At 46.2% G+C, this 18,146-nt stretch overlaps 1 protein-coding gene across 3 annotated transcripts in view; it reads left to right on the plus strand.

The window, feature by feature from the left end:
- The window catches only part of SKIC2 (SKI2 subunit of superkiller complex), a 41,707-nt gene that overhangs the window by 12,048 nt on the left and 11,513 nt on the right, over window positions 1–18,146 (plus strand). For all 3 annotated transcript variants that reach the window (XM_053300453.1, XM_053300455.1, XM_053300454.1), the window contains exons 8-21: window positions 537–760; window positions 918–1,073; window positions 1,183–1,328; window positions 3,769–3,915; window positions 5,097–5,181; window positions 7,114–7,220; window positions 9,149–9,295; window positions 10,517–10,616; window positions 12,534–12,746; window positions 13,894–14,004; window positions 14,106–14,217; window positions 15,207–15,325; window positions 16,563–16,700; window positions 17,303–17,440. In XM_053300453.1, coding sequence (XP_053156428.1) covers window positions 537–760; window positions 918–1,073; window positions 1,183–1,328; window positions 3,769–3,915; window positions 5,097–5,181; window positions 7,114–7,220; window positions 9,149–9,295; window positions 10,517–10,616; window positions 12,534–12,746; window positions 13,894–14,004; window positions 14,106–14,217; window positions 15,207–15,325; window positions 16,563–16,700; window positions 17,303–17,440 — 1,943 coding nt within the window. The remainder of the gene's footprint in view (window positions 1–536; window positions 761–917; window positions 1,074–1,182; window positions 1,329–3,768; window positions 3,916–5,096; window positions 5,182–7,113; window positions 7,221–9,148; window positions 9,296–10,516; window positions 10,617–12,533; window positions 12,747–13,893; window positions 14,005–14,105; window positions 14,218–15,206; window positions 15,326–16,562; window positions 16,701–17,302; window positions 17,441–18,146) is intronic.

Consider the following 18,146-nt stretch of genomic DNA (forward strand, 5'->3'; position numbering starts at 1 on the left):
GTTCTACAGATTAAACAGCCTTAACCTTTAAGAAATTGGTTACCTTTTTGTTTAGGATTGCAAAATGCAGTTCTGCTATGTGCCACTGTTGTCATCACTCCATACTATTTGTCCCACCTCTGCAGGGGTGAGGGGCCCATTAGGAAGGTCCGCTGGAGAAGGTTATTGGATCCAATAGGATTCCAAGAAGCCTTGGAGGCAGTGTTTAAAAGGGATTCCCAGATGTTGTTGACTACAACTCCCAGAATCCCTAGCTCCAATGGCTTTTGCTTGGGGATTATGGAAGTTGTAGTCAACAACATCCAGGAATCCTTGTTAGAGGGAACACTGATTGGAGGGATTTAGTGTTGGCTCTGCCAGTGACCCTGTCGACACTCTGGTGGAGTACTGGAACAACCAACTCACTAGGGCAGTGGACACGATCGCTCCTAAGCCTCCTCTCCGAAATGCATCCTTGAATTAGCCACTCTCCCCCCACCAACAGTCCATGCGCCTCTTTCTGTCACACCATCTTGCCTGTGTCTTCATCTTATTAGAGCTCAAGGCCTCGTCAGGGCTGCTGAACTTGACCAACCTCTTGGGGGCCTTGGACACCTTTGATTTGGGAGCCTCCAGCGATGAAGAAGGCAAGGAGAAGACCGTGGAAGTGGAGAAGAAGAAGAAGAAAGGGAAGGGGAAAGGGGCCAAGGAAGAAGAGACACCCCCAGCAGAACCCGCACCGCTTCAGAGGGCAAACAGCCTGGAGGAATTGGTGCTAAAGGTGGGAGTCTGTGTATGCATTTGCCTGCCTGCAAAGATCTGCACTGTAGGGACTAATACTGAAGTCGATTAAGGCAATTAAGTAAACTTCTCCTCCGATTCATGGCCTTCTTCATGCATTATTTGTATTTGTGCTTCCCCCCCTGCCCCGCCCTTAGGATACGTCGCCAATCCCCAAGTCAGCCACGCATCCTGCCTCGGCCCCTGCTGCCGCCGCCACCACTGAACCCCCCAAAGAGCAGTGGGCCATCCCTGTAGATATAAGTTCCCCTGTGGATGACTTCTACAAGCGAATTCCTGACCCAGCTTTCAAGGTAAGAAGCCAGCTCTGTGGGGTGCTAGAACAAGAAGGGAAGACCTGAGGATTGGTAATCAACTAAAACTCCCTCTTTATGTCACTTCCACCCACCCTTCCCTACTCAGTGGCCTTTTGAACCAGATGTCTTCCAGAAACAGGCAATTCTTCACTTGGAGAAGCATGATTCTGTATTTGTCGCTGCCCATACATCTGCTGGAAAGACGGTGGTGGCTGAGTATGCCATTGCCCTGTCGCAGAAGCACATGACACGGTGAGAGTATATACTTTGTTATATTTCTTAGCCATCTTCTGTGTCTAATAGTGCTCAGGGTGGTGTACAACATTCAACCTGCCAAGGATGAGCCTGCAACAGGTGAAGAATTAACAACAGTCTTCCTAAATCAGACTAAAGGCCTATCTAGGCCAACATCCTTTTCCCCACAGTAGCCAATCAGATGCCTCTGGGAAGCTCACAAGCAGGGCATGAAGACAAAAGCCTTTCCTGCTATTGCCCCACCCTTCCCCGGCAGCTGGAATTCAACAGCATCCTGCCTCTAAAGCTGGCGGTTTCATATAGACCAGGGCTGCACAACTTTGGCCCTCCTGCAGATGTTGGACTGAAACTCCCATCATCGCTGACTATTGGCCACTGTGGTTGTTGATGATGGGAGCCAGCAGCTGGAGGGCTGAAGTTGTTAGCCATGATCTTCCATGAATTTATGTATTTGTTGGCCATGATCTTCCATGAATTTGTCTAATCCCCTTCTAAAGCCATCTAAGCTAGTGCCTGTTGCCATATCCTGTGGCAGTGACTTTCCATAAACTATACATTGTGTGAAAAAATACATTCTTTTGCCGGTCTTAAGTCTATTTCACTTTCGTTGGATGACCCCAGATTCTAGTATTATTTATTTATTCAACTTATATACCACTTTTCATTAAAATAATCTCAAAGTGGTTTACAATATAATTAAAATGATGCATAATTAAAATACAAAGGTACAAATAATCTCAAAAATTAAAATGCATAAAAGTACAGAAAATATAAAAATAATCTCTCTCTAAAAATTTAATAACCCATAAAATATTAATAATAATACATAACACAAAGCAGCAGCAGCAGCAAAAATATTCTCATTCAAAAGCCTGGACACATCTTTACTTTCCCCCTAAAAATTGTCAAGGAGACTGAGAAACAGATTACAGCCGGTAGAGCATTTCAAAGCCTGGGGGCAATGACTAAGAAGGCCCTGTCCAGCGTGCTCGACAACTGAGCCTCTCTCATTGTCGGCACGTGGAGCAGAGCCCCCTCTGATGATCTGGTGAAGTGAGCAGAAACCCTTGGGAGCAGGCAGTCATTGAGAGATCCAGGCCCCAAACCGTTAAAGACTTTAAAGGTCGAAACCAGCACCTTGAACTGGACCCGGAAACAAATTGAGAAGGTGAAACACTTTCCTCTCTTTACACCATGCATAACTTTATAAACCTCCATCACTTTTCCCCTCCTGTATATTTTTCTAACATAAAAAACCCTGAACGCTATTTCCTTTCCTCAGAGGGAAGATGCTCCAACTCCTTTATCACTTTGGTTGCCCTTTTCTGCAAGTTTCCCAACTCTGTGATATTCATTTTGAGATAGGGTGGCCAGAAATGTACACAGTATTCCAAATATGGCTGCATAGGGGGGTTTGTGAGTGTATAATTATATTAGAACTATAATTTCCCTTGAGTGGATTGGGCAAGGAAACTGCCTCCCATCCATTACTGCAACAAAAAGTCTCTGGCTGAACCCTGACCTTGTTAGCTCCCTGCATTTGGCAAGTAGATGACACTAACCCCAGATTCAGACTGTTTGTTTGTTTGCTTACTTGTCTGTTTGCTTACTCGTCTGTTTGACATATTTGTATACTGCTCAAAACTTAAGTCTCTGGGTAGTTTACAACAAAGTAATACAAATTACAGCAAAATAAAAAGGCTAAAACATTACAATAATTTAAAATTTAAAACAGTGTTAAAAACTATTAAAACAGTATCTAATTAAAAGCCTGGGTGAACAAATTTGTCTTGACTGCTTTTTAAAAAGCTGTCAGATATAGGGAGGCTCTTATTTCAGCAGGGAGTGCATTCCAAAGCCTCAGGGCAGCAACGGAGAAGGCCCGTCCCTGAGTAGCCATCCGATGAGTTGATGGCAACTGCAGATGAACCTCTCCAGATGATCTCAATGGGCGGTGGAGTTCATGGTGAAGAAGACATTCTCTCAGAAACCCAGGGCCTAAGCTGTTTCTGGCTTTATAGGTTATAACCAGCACCTTGTATTTTGGCCGGAAACTTATCGGCAGCCAGTATAGCTCTTTCAATACAGGAGTAATAGGGTCTCTCCAAGATGACCTAGAGACCAACCTGGCTGCCGCATTCTGGACCAACTACAGTTTCCGGACTACGTACAAAGGCAGCCCCATATAGAGTACATTACAGTAGTCAAGCCTGGAAGATATCGGCGGATGTACCACCGTTCTGAGGTGGTACAGACCATGCATCTCTCGTCCATCTGGGCCAGTATGTTGACATGGAATAGTTCTGACAACCTAAGTCTTATTTTTATTATTTTATTTATATATTTGATTTCTATACCGCCCTTCCAGAAATGGCACAGGTCTTAGGTCTCATCCTTCTAGACTTCTAACTCCTTCCCTTCCTGCCTCTTTCCCCAGCACTATTTATACGTCCCCAATCAAGGCTCTTTCCAACCAGAAATTCCGGGATTTCAAGAACACCTTTGGGGATGTGGGTTTGTTGACAGGCGATGTTCAGCTGCATCCAGATGCCTCCTGCCTGATCATGACAACAGAAATCCTTCGGTGAGGACTGGGGTAACAGAGAAGGGCTGTTGACCAATATAAGAGTGGTTATGGGTGGGGAAGAATGGGGAGCCAACCTTTCAAATGTTGACTGTAAGCTGCCTTGTGCTTGTTCTAACATGGAAACAGAAGGTAGAAATTATTAAAATACAAGTGCTTCATGGGTTATTGCCATTCTGGCATGCTTTTTTCTGAATATTTCTGTACAAAATGCTATGTGTATGAGTTTTTTTCCTGGATATATTAAATTTTGTTTTTAAAAATGATTACAAAAGTATATATACAGCATTCCAGTTAATTGAGGTTCTTCAAGTCCTTTTTATAGAATTTGAAATATGCATGTTGCAAAGCATGCTTCTGTTGCCGGTAATCGAACGGTTTCCAAATGCTGTGTGCAGAGTCAGACCGAAAAGTGGCTCCCCTTCTTAAACTTTGCAGATAAGTCTGAATGAAAAGCCACATACAAATGAATATTTATATACCACTTTTTCACAAGTTCCCAAAGTAGTTTACATAGGAAAAAATTAAACAAACAAACAAACAAGATGGCTCCTTGTCCCCAAAGAGCTCACAGTATAAAAAGAAACATAAAAACACCAACAGCAGCCACTGGAGGGATGTTGTGCTGGGGCTGAATAGGGCCAGTTTCTCTCCCCTGCTAAATATAAGAGAATCACCATTTTTAAGAAGTGCCCCTTTGCCCAGTTAGCAGAGGCTCACATAGATTGAATTGTACTTTTATTTGGTGAAAGGTCTTACAGAGGGGAGGAAATGGTTGCTTCTGGATTCCCTGTGTTGTAAGGGTGTCCTGAATGAGAACTACTACTGGTGGGCATGAAGAAGGGGGTTTACTGTTCCTAGCATCATCGTGTATGAGATGATGACCTGATCTCTAACTACAAAAGAGAAAGCAATACTACGGTCAGTCTGTCTTTAGTAATATATTTTTGTATGTTTCTGTCTATCCACTTATGCTATGTGAAATTAGAAAAACTTCAAAATGTTAAAAACTGGGAGATACGTGTTTGTGAATCACTGTGGCTTTGGACCAGGGACTCCTATGGCTGCTATTTACCAAAACATCAACCCCAAACATACCAAACAGTTTGAAATCTGGTTTAGTTTGACCCTTACAGTTTGGTTTTGCAACATCCTTCTCTTTCTCTCCCCACGCCACTCAGATCTATGCTCTATAACGGATCAGACGTCCTCAGAGACTTGGAATGGGTGATCTTTGATGAGGTGCATTACGTTAACGACTCTGAGGTGAGGAGGGAGAGCTGTAAAATAAAATAGGGGTGGGGGGTGGGGGTGGGAACCAGTATGGTCTGATGGGCAGGGTATGTTATGTTCAGCCTGAGGAAAACTGGGTTCCTGAGCACTCTGGAAGGAGCTTTGGGCAATGAGGTAATGTAAAGTTCTTTGTGCGTTTATAAAGACCTATAGGATGTTTATAGCTATATGATGTTTTAGTTAAACTAATAGAAGTGTGTATTGACTTCCTGCATCAAGCAGGCAGTTGGACTAGATGGCACACAAGACACACACACACACAGGTTCTATGACTATTCCTCACTATAGAATAATTACCTGTTTCCTTAATGGGCCAGTCTCTGGTGAGCAGAGCCTTTTTGACCTGAAGGGATACTGCATCTCCCACGTGCAATCTTGAAGTGGTGCAGATGACTTTACCATGAGTTCATTTTGATGGGCCTACTCTTTGGCCATTTAAATAGTCTGCAAAATAATCACGTAATGATATTTTTGTTATAGCCTAATGGCAACCTTTTGAGGTCTTGGACAAATGTCTTCCCCAGTCCTGCTACCTCACTTAACTTCCTGAAGAATGAACCTGGGACCTTAGTAAAAACCACTGACCTGTAGTGTACCTTCTTTGCTGTTGTTGTCCTGTTGGTTTTCTGCCCATCTTTCCTAGTTTAAATGCTTCAAATATACACTGATGGGATCTGAGCTGTCGGTGACTGACCAGGAGAGGGATCTTGGGGTCGTGGTGGACAGCTTGTTGAAAATGTCGACTCAATGTGTGGCAGCTGTGAAAAAGGCCAATTCCATGCTAGGGATCATTAGGAAGGGGATTGAAAATAAAATGGCTAATATTATAATGCCCTTATACAAAATTATGGTGCGGCCACAACTGGAGTACTGCGTACAATTCTGGTCACCACATCTAAACGAGGACATTGTAGAACTGGAAAAGGTGCAGGAGAAAGCAACAAAGATGACCAGGGGCCTAGAGCACCTTCCTTACAAGGCAAGGCTATAACACCTGGGCTTTTTAGTTTAGAAAAAAGACAACTGCGGGGAGACATGATAGAGGTCTATAAAATCATGCATGGTGTGGAGAAAGTGGATAGAGAGAAATTTTTCTCCCTCTCTCACAACACTAGAACCAGGGGTCATCCCATGAAATTGATTGCCAGGAAATTTAGGACCAACAAACGGAAGTACTTTTTCACACAATGCATAACCAGCTTGTGGAATTCTCTCCCACAAGATGTGGTGACAGCCAACAACCTGGATGGCTTTAAGAGGGGTTTGGATAGCTTCATGGAGGAGAGATCTGTCAATGGACAGCCAGCGTGGTGTAGTGGTTAGAGTGCTGGACTAGGACTGGGGAGACCCAAGTTCAAATCTCCATTTAGCCATGATACTAGCTGGGTGACTCTGGGCCACTCACGTCTCTCTCAGCCTAACCTACTTCACAGGGTTGTTGTGAGGAGAAACTTAAGTGTGTAGTACACCGCTCTAGGCTCCTTGGAGGAAGAGCAGAATATAAAAAATGTGTTGTTTTTTTAAAAGGCTACTAGTCAGAGGGCTGTGGGCCACCTCCAGCCTCAAAGGCAGGATGCCTCTGAATACCAGTTGCAGGGGAGTAACAGCAGGAGAGAGGGCACGCCCTCAACTCCTGCCTGTAGGCTTCCAGTGGCATCTGGTGGGCCACTGTGTGAGATGGGCCTTGGGCCTGATCCAGCAGGGCTGTTTTTTTCTTATGCTGTTCCTTTTTGGAGGCCTACACCTCACCCAAATAGTTGCAATTATTTGATTGCTCTAGGCCAGGGAAGCAGGGGAGATGGTGTTAAATATGTGCATTGCTGCTTTAAAAAAACATCCTCCTGTTAAATTATGGAAGTAGCTGAGTGGATATTCCCCCTTTTTTCATTCTTTCCTTCATTGTAGCGTGGTGTGGTCTGGGAAGAGGTCCTCATCATGCTGCCGGACCACGTGAACATCATTTTGCTGAGTGCCACCGTCCCCAACACCCTGGAGTTTGCTGACTGGATTGGGTGAGCAGAGAGGATGGCAACTTAGATGCATGCAGGGCCGTACGGAGTAGAGGCAAAAGATGGGATGAAGGGGCTTTACTGCTCATCAGTGAAGTCCTATATCTATGCATGCGCGCACACCCCACCCACCCACCAACTACCTGTGGGCCAAGGCAGTTGTAGAGTGAGCGGATGCAGTCTGAGCAGCAGCATCTCCAGCCCAAATACCTAAGTCTGAGCTGGCAAGTTCACTGTTCAAATGTTACCTCGGCCCTTTGGTCAGGTTTCTCAAGCCTGTATACCCAAATCTCGGCCTTCTCGGTCACTGCCCTGAGATTGTGGAATGCGCTCCCTGCTGAGATACGATCCTCCCCATCTCTGGCCATTTTCAAAAAACACCTGAAAACCCATCCTTTCACCCAAGCTTTCTCAGCTTCCTAAATTGTTTTAGGTTTTAATCTCTGGTTGATTTTTAAATTGTTAAATTGTTTTAAATAGTTTGTATATGTTTTTAACTTGTTTTATGCTATTGTTAACCGCCCAGAGATGAAGGTTTGGGGCGGTGTATAAATTAGATAGATAGATAGATAGATAGATAGATAGATAGATAGATACATAAATTGCTGTTGGACTACAGTTTGCCTAAGGCCATTGTGTCTGGAAACAACAGGAATTGTAGCCCAAAAACATCCGGGGACCAAAGTTTGAGAGAACCTGTGTTGAAACGTAACTGTTCCGTTCCATTGAAAAGCAATAATTTTAAAAATGCTATTCTTTGAGATTAATCTCAGTAATTCAAAGCTTTAGAGCATACAGTCCAAAAGGCAATTGGACCATAATTAAGTCGGTTGTTATTTTTCAGCCTTGTTCACTTGCCCAGTTGATGAGGCCCACGTTCCAGGGTTAGAATAAGGATTACTAGTGTGTGAAAGTGCTGTGAACACATTTAAAATGCACTTTTATAGATGGAAAGTATTTGCCTATCAAGTGAGGGCATTAAAGAACCACGGCAGCTCTGGGCAACTAAAGACTTTGATTCTCTTCTCTCTTGGTTTTGGGCTGTTCTGGGGAATAAAATATGAGACTGATACAAATTCAATGCCTGTTCTTATGTTGTAATATAGAAACCTTTTTGTTAACTTCTTATACAGTTCCTGTTAATGATTTTTATAATTTTCTTGTATTCTGTAAATGGATTTCTGTTTTTTTAAAAAAAAATAAAAGAAAATGGTAGGTTTTAAGAGTAGTTGTTATGGCTTCCACCAAGAAACACTGGGAACCATAGTTTAGTGAAGGTGTCTGAGGTTTATCTGTTAGAGCCCTATTCTCTTCATAGAACCACAGTTCATGGTGGAAGATCCATGACAGTTCAACAATTCCTCAAAAGAATCAGAGTTGGATGAAGTGGGATTTCTGGGGATCAGGGTATTGGTGTGGCTTCAGTGAGTTGCATAGCAACTTGTTCTTCCTGATGGCTAGCGAAAGCTGAAGAAATTATGTACACACATGCACACTTGCATTCATTCATATATAACCAAATTCAGTTTACTTTGGTGCCAAGCTTCCAGATCGTTAGCACAGAGATGGGCCTAATGCCAATTACCAGAGTTTCTTGGGCAGGCAACTAATGACCATCTTATCAGTGCAAGGCCTAGCTTGACACATGCAGCCGAATGAAGTGGTGAAGTGTGCCATACCACTCTGGACTGCAGACGGAGAATTTCACTTTTTAGTACACCCCCATCTAAACAAACAACTCCCTGTAAACAGAAAATGAGCAGTTCAGGCAGACAGGTTCTAGCTTAGTCTGATTTCAGCTGTGCTGATTTTCTACCTGCAGGGTGGTGGTGGTGGTTTGTTTTAATGTGTCTTGAGCAGGCTACATGGAACAAAGGGGCTCCAAGAGGATCTGTATAAACTGCTGAGGTTAGTGTTTTTGCTCTCTGCAGGAGGATCAAGCGGAAGAAAATCTATGTGATCAGCACACTGAAACGCCCTGTCCCACTGGAGCATTATTTGTACACTGGCAACAGCCAGAAAACCCAGAACGAACTGTTCCTCCTGGTTGATGCCCGTGGGACATTTCTTACCAAGGGGTAAGGGTGGCATCAGCAAAAGAGGTTTTGGTGGCTGAGGCAGAAAACCCAAATCATGGCCGGCACGCACATTGTGTGTGTGTGTGAGAGAGAGATTATGTAACTATGTACTCTTGAGCACAATTCAGACATGGTGTACGAGTGTACAGATGTCTGTACACTCATACATGTTTTTATGTGAATGACTTTACCTGTTTTCATTTTAAAAGTGAACCTGGATACAGGCCCTTGAAATGCATGGTACATTAAGGAAATGCACTTCTGTACCTGTGTTGAACATAATGTGAATGACTGTACCTCTGTTCAGATCTGTACCCGTATACACTTGTATGAGTGTTGCACATAACATGTGAATGGGCATAATGTGAAGAACGTTAACAGATAGGTTTTTCTCCCTCTCCAAACACTAGAACCAGAGGTTGTGCAATGAAACTGATTGGCAAGAAATGTAGGACAGATAAAAAGAAGTACCGTTTCAGACAGCGCATAATTTATGGAATTCTCCGGCACCAGCTTGGATGGCTTTAAAAGGGGGTGAAGCAAATTCATGAACAAGTCTATCAATGGCTGCTAGCCTTGATGGCTATATACTAACTTCAGGTTCAGAGGCAAATACCAGTTGCAGAGGAGCAATGGCAGGGGAGAGGGCATGCTTTCATCTCTTGCCTGTGAGCTTTCTAGGGGCATTGTGGGAAACAGAATGCTTGATGAGATAGGCCTTGGGCCTGATCCAGCACGGCCCTTATGTAACTAAATCTCTTCTCCTTACACAGTTCCTTGCCATTTTTCTTTAATTCAGTTTCTGCAAAAACTCAAATGTTCTTCAGCACTAGTATGTGGGAATGAATAGCTTTCTCTCCATGTAAAGGAAATGTGTGTCATTTTAATACACCGTGTTATCTTATGCATCGTGGCTATAAAATCTAAATAGTTATATATTGAACATAAATTTAGGAGATAGTTTGGGGAGGGCAGTTTTGAGCGGGTGAGTTTGGTATGATCAGTCTCCTTGACCGAGCCCCGCAACCTTCTGAGCATGGAAACACCTGCCATCACAGTTATAAGAGTGTTTTGCCTCTTCAGACAAATGCTGCTATAACCATGAGCAGCGCAGCGAGGGGGTGAGTGAAGGCTGGGGCGGGACTTCCTGATTACAGCTGGGTGTTTGGGTGTGATGGATCTAAAAAGGGCTAGTGTCTTTCTTACTTTTCTTCCTCCCAGGTACTACGATGCCATAGAAGCCAAGAAGGAACGGGCCAGCAAGCATTCTCAGACCTTTGGGGCCAAGCAGCCCATGCATCCAGGAGCTGGGCCAGGGCAGGTATGCCAGGACAAGGTCACCAGGACTGGGTTTGCCCCCCTGAGCACACCCCCGCCACACAAGCCCAAAGTCTTTGAGAAATCCAGTAAGGAAAAGTTGGAGTGACGCATTCCCTGACCTGAGGGGCTGGTGGTCGCTGTGGTTGTCCAAGGGACCTAGCAGGGCTTGGCTTTGGGGTGTTCAGCAGGGCCTGTCTCCTCACTACCAGCTTGGTATAAGGGCCACTCATCATGCACCATGACGGAGGGGTGAAGAGGTTACTGTGCTGTGAACTTTCCCTGCTCCCACATCTACTTCATTGGCTGCTACTTGTGGGGCTAGGGAGATTTGCTGTGTGATGCCTTTACATTATACACAGTATGTGATGAGAGAAGCTGGGCTTCTTTGTCAGCTTCCGAAATTTCTAGCAATGGCATTGCAATGATAGGGAATGAAAAGGAAGTATTAGAGGTGGCCTCCTCCCTGCTTACTGCCACCCAGTGGTCCAGATGCTGGTTGGTCTCCCCACTCCATCTACTTGGAGGAAGGTTTTTTCAAAGAAAGACTTGCCAAGAGCTGGCCTAGGAGTCACCTCCCACTTGCTCCAGAGTGCCAGTCTTCCTCCTGCTTCTTTATTGGGCAGATGTGCACAAACTGTGGTTCGAGCACAGTTCGGAAGCGGGGCCCAGGAGCTTTAAGAAAGAGGAGAGCTCTCTACTGCCCCATGCAGCTTCCTGCTGGAGTGGTGCAGGTCCCAAGAATCCACATGCAGTGCCATGCTGGTGGCGCAGGCCGGCACTTGGGCCAAGCCCAGGACAGGTGGCGCAGGTCGGCACTTGGGCCTACTCCATCAGGAAGCTGCATGGGGTGGTGGAGAGCAGGTAAGGACTCGCTCTCCTCTTTCTTAAAGGTCCCGGGCCCCGCTTCCGAATTGTGTTCGAACCGCGGTTCGTGCACATCCCTAGTCTGAAGAATTGAAATTCTGAAATTAGGACCATTTCTAATTGGTTCAAGCTGCCCTTTCTGATTGAAAGAAAGAACAGGCAGCTGCTGGAACTGAGGCAAGCCTTTATTGTTGTCTCTGCAACCTGCCCCTAGGGCAGGGATCCCTGATCTTGAGTCCCCAGGTGATTATGAACTACAACTCCCATCATTCCCAGCCACCGTGGTTTGGCCATTTGGCCATTGTGGCTGGGACTGATGGGAGTTGTAGTCCAGCAATGACTGGAAACTCAAGGTTGGGACTTTGCCAATCCTGCCTGCGGTTTGCCTCTAGAACCTTTTCTTCTTACAAAAACTTAGTTTTATTTAAAATTTATGTATTTAAAATATTTCTATACCGCCCAAAACTTGCACAGTTCTCCTGCACTTCCTTCAATATCCTCCAAAAAGCATCTAATAGTGTGGAAATATGCAAATATATTTAAATGAACTGATCAATGCAACAGCCAATCAGAAAAAAGAACTTGAACTGGTTGGCAGCCGTAACCTTGTCTGTCTTTTTGCTGGATTTTAGGCAGCCGCTGTGGCAAAGGAGATGAGAGAGAAAAGGGTGGGAACAGAACTGAATGAGAGAAGTGAGGAGGAGGGGGAGACACTAGCTTCTAGGCCTAGTCAGGGAGGTAGGAGGAACTTAATTCATGGTGCTTCTTCCCCTCTGGATGGATCACTGGCAAATCCCTTTGCCAGTTACTGCTGTAAACTGAGTTGCCCACTTGTGTACCAGTTCTGGGAGTGAGAAGAACAAAAGGGCTGTACTTGAGGATGTGACTTGTTGTCTAGGGATGTTTGAGAAGTGGAAGGGAATGGGGTTGGATCTGTGGGCCTCTCTTCTCCCCCCGCCCCCCCCCCACCATTTGTGACAGACACATCTTGAGGAGGTGGCCAAGACGGGTTTAGGCCTTCAGCAAGTACCTTGCCTTCTTGAATTCCCACCAGGACAAGAACATTTGGCTGTCCCTCATTGACATGCTGCGTAAGAAGGACCAGCTGCCCGTGGTTGCCTTCACGTTCTCTCGCAACCGCTGCGACGACAATGCTTCCATGCTAACCACTGTCGACCTGACCACAACGACTGAGAAAAGCGAGATCCATGTCTTCTTCCGGAAGTGCATCTCCCGCCTTAAGGGCACAGACCGCCAGTTGCCTCAGGTCAGGGAGACGTGAACGCTGAGGGGATGGTGGCAGTCAAGTTCCCAGTGTGGCTGCTGAAGGAGTTAGGCCTCTTGGTGTGGCTGCATGCTTTGGGCTTCAGAGCAACAGGGCTGCTGTGGGAACTGAGCCTCATGTCAACACAGTTGCTGTTCTTACACAGGCGTAAAAAGCTGTGCCTCATACGTTTGACTGCCGTGTGTTAAGAATCGAGGGGAAATTGGCTTCAGTAAGGCTGCAGGTCAGCAAATCGTGCCTCAGCAATATGGCTGCCATACTGGGCAGGAATGTCCATTGAGTCCTTGGTTTCTAGGATAAGAAGCGTGTTTCTTTGCCCACTTGACAAACCAATGTGTATTGTGGGGTGTGGATCTCAATGTGGCCCCTGAGTTCTGGATTAAGACTTCAATATGGCAGCCACCTCCAAATTGGCCATTGGGCCTAAACGTTTAGGGAAGGAGAGCTGGTCTTGTGGTAACAAGTAATTGTAATTACTTGTACTGTCTGCTGCACCCTTAAGGAACGCAACTGTAGCTCAGTGATGGAGCATCTGCATTGTATACAGAAAGACCCAGGTTCACTCCCTGGCATCTCCAAGCAGGGCTGGGAAAGACTGCTGCCTGAAACCTTGAAGAAGCTGCTGCTAGTCAGTGTAGACAATACTAAGCTAGATGGACCAATTATAAGGCAGCTTCTTGTGTTCCTAACACTGCTGCCCAAGTTGTATAGACAATGACAATCTCTCTCTAACTGGACAACTGAGAGGAGCAAAGGAGAGCTGGTCTTGTGGCAGCAAGCATGACTTGTCCCCTTAGCTAAGCAGGATCTGCCCTAGCTGCATATGAATGGGAGACGTGATGTATTCCCCTCAGGGGATGAGGCTGCTCTGGGACGAGCATCTAGGTTTCAAGTTCCCTCCCTGGCATCTCCAGGATAGGGCTGAGAGAGATTCCTGCCTGCAACCTTGGAGAAGCCGCTGCCAGTCTGTGAAGACAATACTGAGCTAGATAGACCAATGGCCCCACTCTGTATATGGCAGCTTCCTATGTTCCAGAGAAATCCAGGACAGTATAGCTTTTTCAAAATGACAGCAAGTCATTGTCTTGTCTCTTTGTGTGTTAACCACCTGGTGGGTTTTTGCTTTCAGGTTCTTCATATGGTGGACCTCTTGAAACGTGGCATCGGAGTGCATCACAGTGGCATCCTGCCCATCCTCAAGGAGGTGGTGGAGATGCTCTTCAGTAAGGGGCTGGTCAAGGTGAGTCCTGAAGGTCTTAATTTTTGTGTGTGTTGGGGATGAATCATAGGAGAGCAGAGTATGCGGGAACTTGCCACCTTTCTGTCTTCCTTTTTGTTCAGATTCTTTTTGCTACCGAGACTTTTGCCATGGGTGTGAACATGCCGGCCAGGACTGTAGTCTTCGACTCCATTCGTAAACATGATGGTGCCAACTTCCGGGATCTGGTGCCAGGTAAGAGGAGGGGGAAAGGGGTGTTTCTCAGTATCAGTGTCTCCTTCTACAGCCATGCAAACAGGTTGGCCAGCCATCTCCTGGTCTAAACGCTTCCTTGCCATTCCGCCTCCACTTCACCTCCTCTCTCTCGTTTGCCCCAGCTCTTCAGTCCACCGGCTTGCTTCTCTCACTGCTGTCCCTGCTGCCTGTCTCGGCACTCTGAAGCTGGGACACACACCAGATAGAGCTCACCTGCATTGCTGCTTCTTTTAGGGGAAACGGGCAGCTCGGCACCGCAATGACTGCTCATTGCTCCTCTGAGCCATTTTAAGGGCAGTGGGGTTGGGGGTGGGGGCAGAGAGAGAGGAGCTGGTATGCAGTGGTCATAGTGCTGCCTTGATGATCTCCTTCCTGCAGGAATACAAACCAGGCTCTCTCCTGCTCCGTGTTTCCACTGTATAGACAGGCAGGGCTAGTACAGCAGCAGGAAGACCTGCAGACGTCAGAGTGAAATCGTACTGTAACAGGTCTCCATAGAGTCATTGGGGAGGGTCCATAGCTCAGTGGTAGAGCGCCAGATTTGCATGCAGAAGATCTTGGGTTCAGTCCCTGGCATCTCCAAGTAGGACGGGGGGAAAGCCCTGTCTGAAACCCAGGAGAGCCACTGCCAGTCCGTGTAGACAGCAGTGAACTAGATAGAGCAGTGGTCAGACTCGGTATAATACAACTTCATATGTTCTTAGATTCCTAGTTGGTAAATATATTTACTGAAAATGAAAAGGCTAGGCACCAAATACAGATATAGATGTATAACAAATTCCTGAACAATATGCAAATATAGAAAACAAGAAGTAATTTTATATAAAGAACAAACTGAGAATATACAGATGACTAAAATATATATACTTCTCTATACTCTGTAGTACTTTGTTCTGAACTACATTTACTGACCAGCCACTTTGGCCCCAGTGTTACCATGTTTGTGCCCCTCTCTCTTTCTCTCTCAGCTGAGTACATCCAGATGGCAGGCCGGGCTGGGCGCCGAGGCCTCGACACCACAGGGATGGTGATTATCCTGTGTAAAAACCAAGTGCCTGAGATGGCCGACCTTCATCGGATGATGTTGGTGAGTGAGACTGTGTGCGCATACTCACACTCTCCCATCCTTGTTACAGTCGGCTAAATTGCACTGGGGTGGTCTAAGATGCTAGAGCTGCAACTGCATACATGTTGTTCTGGGTCAGATTAAAAGTAAATAGAAGCTCATGAGTGGTCATGAAGGTGAAGTCATCGTTTTAGGAACATAGGAAGCTGCCATATACTGAGTCAGACCCTTGGTCCATCTAGTTCAGTATTGTCTACACAGACTGGCAGTGGCTTCTCCAAGGTTGCAGGCAACAATCTCTCTCAGCCCTATCTTGGAGAAGCCAGGGAGGGAACTTGGAACCTAGATGCTATTCCCAGAGCAGCTCCATCCCCTGAGGGGAATATCTTACAGAGCTCACACACCAAGTCTCCCATTCATATGCAACCAGGGTGGACCCTGCTTAGCTAAGGGGACCAGTCATGCTTGCTACCACAAGACAGGCTCTCCTCTCGGTAACTGACTCTGTCACCTGAGCTTGGAAATCTGGGGTATAGGCTGCATTACTGCAGTGCGCTCTATGTGGGGCTGCCTTTGTACGTAGTCCAGAAACTGCAGTTGGTTCAGAACGCGGCAGCCAGGTTGGTCTCTGGGTCATCTAGGAGAGACCGTATTACTCCTGTGTTGAAGGAATTGCACTCACTGCCAATACATTTCTGGACAAATTACAAGGTGCTGGTTATTACCTATAAAGCCCTAAACAGCTTAGGCCCCCTGGGTATTTAAGAGAACATCGTCTTCGCCATGAGCCCCACCGCCTGCTAAGATCATCTGGAGAGGTCTGTATGTGGCTGCCGCCAACTCATCTGGTGGCTACTTGGGAATGGGCCTTCTCTGTAGCAGCCCCTGGACTTTGGAATGCACTCCCTGTTGAAAGAAGAGCCTCCCCATCTCTGGCAACTTTTAAAAAGGCATTAAAGACACATTTATCCACCCAAGCTTTTAATTAGATTGATAGTTTTAAATAATGTTAATACTGGGTTTTTAATGTTTTTAATCTTTTAAATAATTATAATTATTAATTGATGTAATGTTTTAAATGATTTTAATTGTAAACCACCCAGAGACTAAAGTTTTAGGCAGTATAGAAATATTTTAAATAAATAAATAAAATTTTAAGCAAAAACACACTTCTGTCCATTATCACCTATGCTTCCTAGTTACCCTTCTGGGGAAACCCATTTTGCCCTGTCTGCTCTAAACGTCATCCTCTCTCCAGGGCAAACCAACCCAGCTGCAGTCCCAGTTTCGCCTGACCTACACAATGATCCTTAACCTGTTGAGAGTGGAAGCCCTTCGAGTAGAGGACATGATGAAGAGGAGCTTCTCTGAGTTCCATACCCGGAGGGACAGCAAGGTGGGTGGTTTGGGAGAGGAGGGAGGAGGAGGAGGAGGGAGGGAAGGAGACTTGATCAGAGAGTGTGCAATTCCCAAGTGTGAACCGAGCACCACCCTGAAGGCTTCTGTGATGTTGGGAACCCTCACGTCGGAGGAGCGCAAGGGGGAAAGAAGGGAAATTGGAGGAAACTGGGAGGTCATTGGGACCCAGCAGATTCCCTGCATTTCAGTATTGTAACAAGAAGTGGGAGGAGATGGATGTGAGGGGGGCTGAAAGCTGGAGGGAAGCAGGGAGCAGAAGAGCATGGGAAGGAAACTCAGATGTGGAGTGCTAGATGTCGGTCTGGTGCATTCAGTATCAGGGGAGCAACAGCAGGGGGATGAGGGGGATGCCCTCATCTCCTGCTTGTGGGCTTCCTAGAGGCCTCTGGTGGGAAGTAGGTTGCTGGACTCGATAGCCTTTGGCCTGATCCAAGCAGGCTCTTCTTAACGTTATTACGATGGTGCTGCATTACAGAGGCTCTGATCCCTCTGAGGGGGCTTAGGAGTTGGACAGGAGGGAAGACAAAAGGCTGGAGGATTGGTGCTCCCTAACTTCTAGTCCTCTCACCTTACCGGCAGGTCTACGAACACAGGATTGGCCAACTGAGCAGCATCTTGGCCAACATGGAGCCTGTGGATATGGCAGGACAGCTTGGTGACTTGCAGGAATATTACTCCCTGGTCCGAGAGCTGAAGGAGACTCGTGTACTTATCCAGGTACTGGACTGGAGGAGTTCGGGAATGGGCTACAGCTCCTGGGGTTGCCTCAGTCTGTATGTGAGACTGGTTGGCCAATGCAGAAGGTCTCGTCTGGAGGCCCCTGGTTTTCCTCCATGATGGCCTGCGGATTCTAATGACTCTTGATCAGGCTTTTCCTGGACTGTACCATGTCAGGCTACATGTGAAGTGTAGGGCAGGCACTGCTTCTTGTTTGCTTCCTTATGAGGGAGGGGAGGGAGGACTGAGAGAGAAAAATGTCAGATAGAATGCGGAACTGAACCTTTCTTCCTGATATGTTACTGAGGGTTTCTCTCTGCTCCCCTGGGGAAGCACTTAAGCATGCAAGCCCTTCTCCATTTCCCATGCAGCCCAAAGTGGTACAGTCCCAGAACTGTGGTACAGTCCTCTCTGCTTTACCACTCAATTTTGTAGATTTAAGAGGATTTGCATAGTTTTTGTTTGTTAGCCGCCTTGGGATTGTGGGGAAGGTGGGAGATCAACCAACTAGTCCATGTCTGGGACTAGAGAAAAGGGAGCCAAACTCGGCGGAGGTGTGGGTTTCCAGACAGCCTGAACTTCTGGCTCTTGTTGGAGGGGGAGAAATAAGGTAATGAATATCATAGAATTCTGATCCTCATCCAGGACAGGAGGAGAGGCATTTGAGGAACAAGGTTGCGGGGCATGGATGTTGAATGACTTCACC

This window comes from Hemicordylus capensis, chromosome 2 (assembly GCF_027244095.1).
Source record: "Hemicordylus capensis ecotype Gifberg chromosome 2, rHemCap1.1.pri, whole genome shotgun sequence".
In the NCBI taxonomy this organism is placed as follows: domain Eukaryota; kingdom Metazoa; phylum Chordata; class Lepidosauria; order Squamata; family Cordylidae; genus Hemicordylus; species Hemicordylus capensis.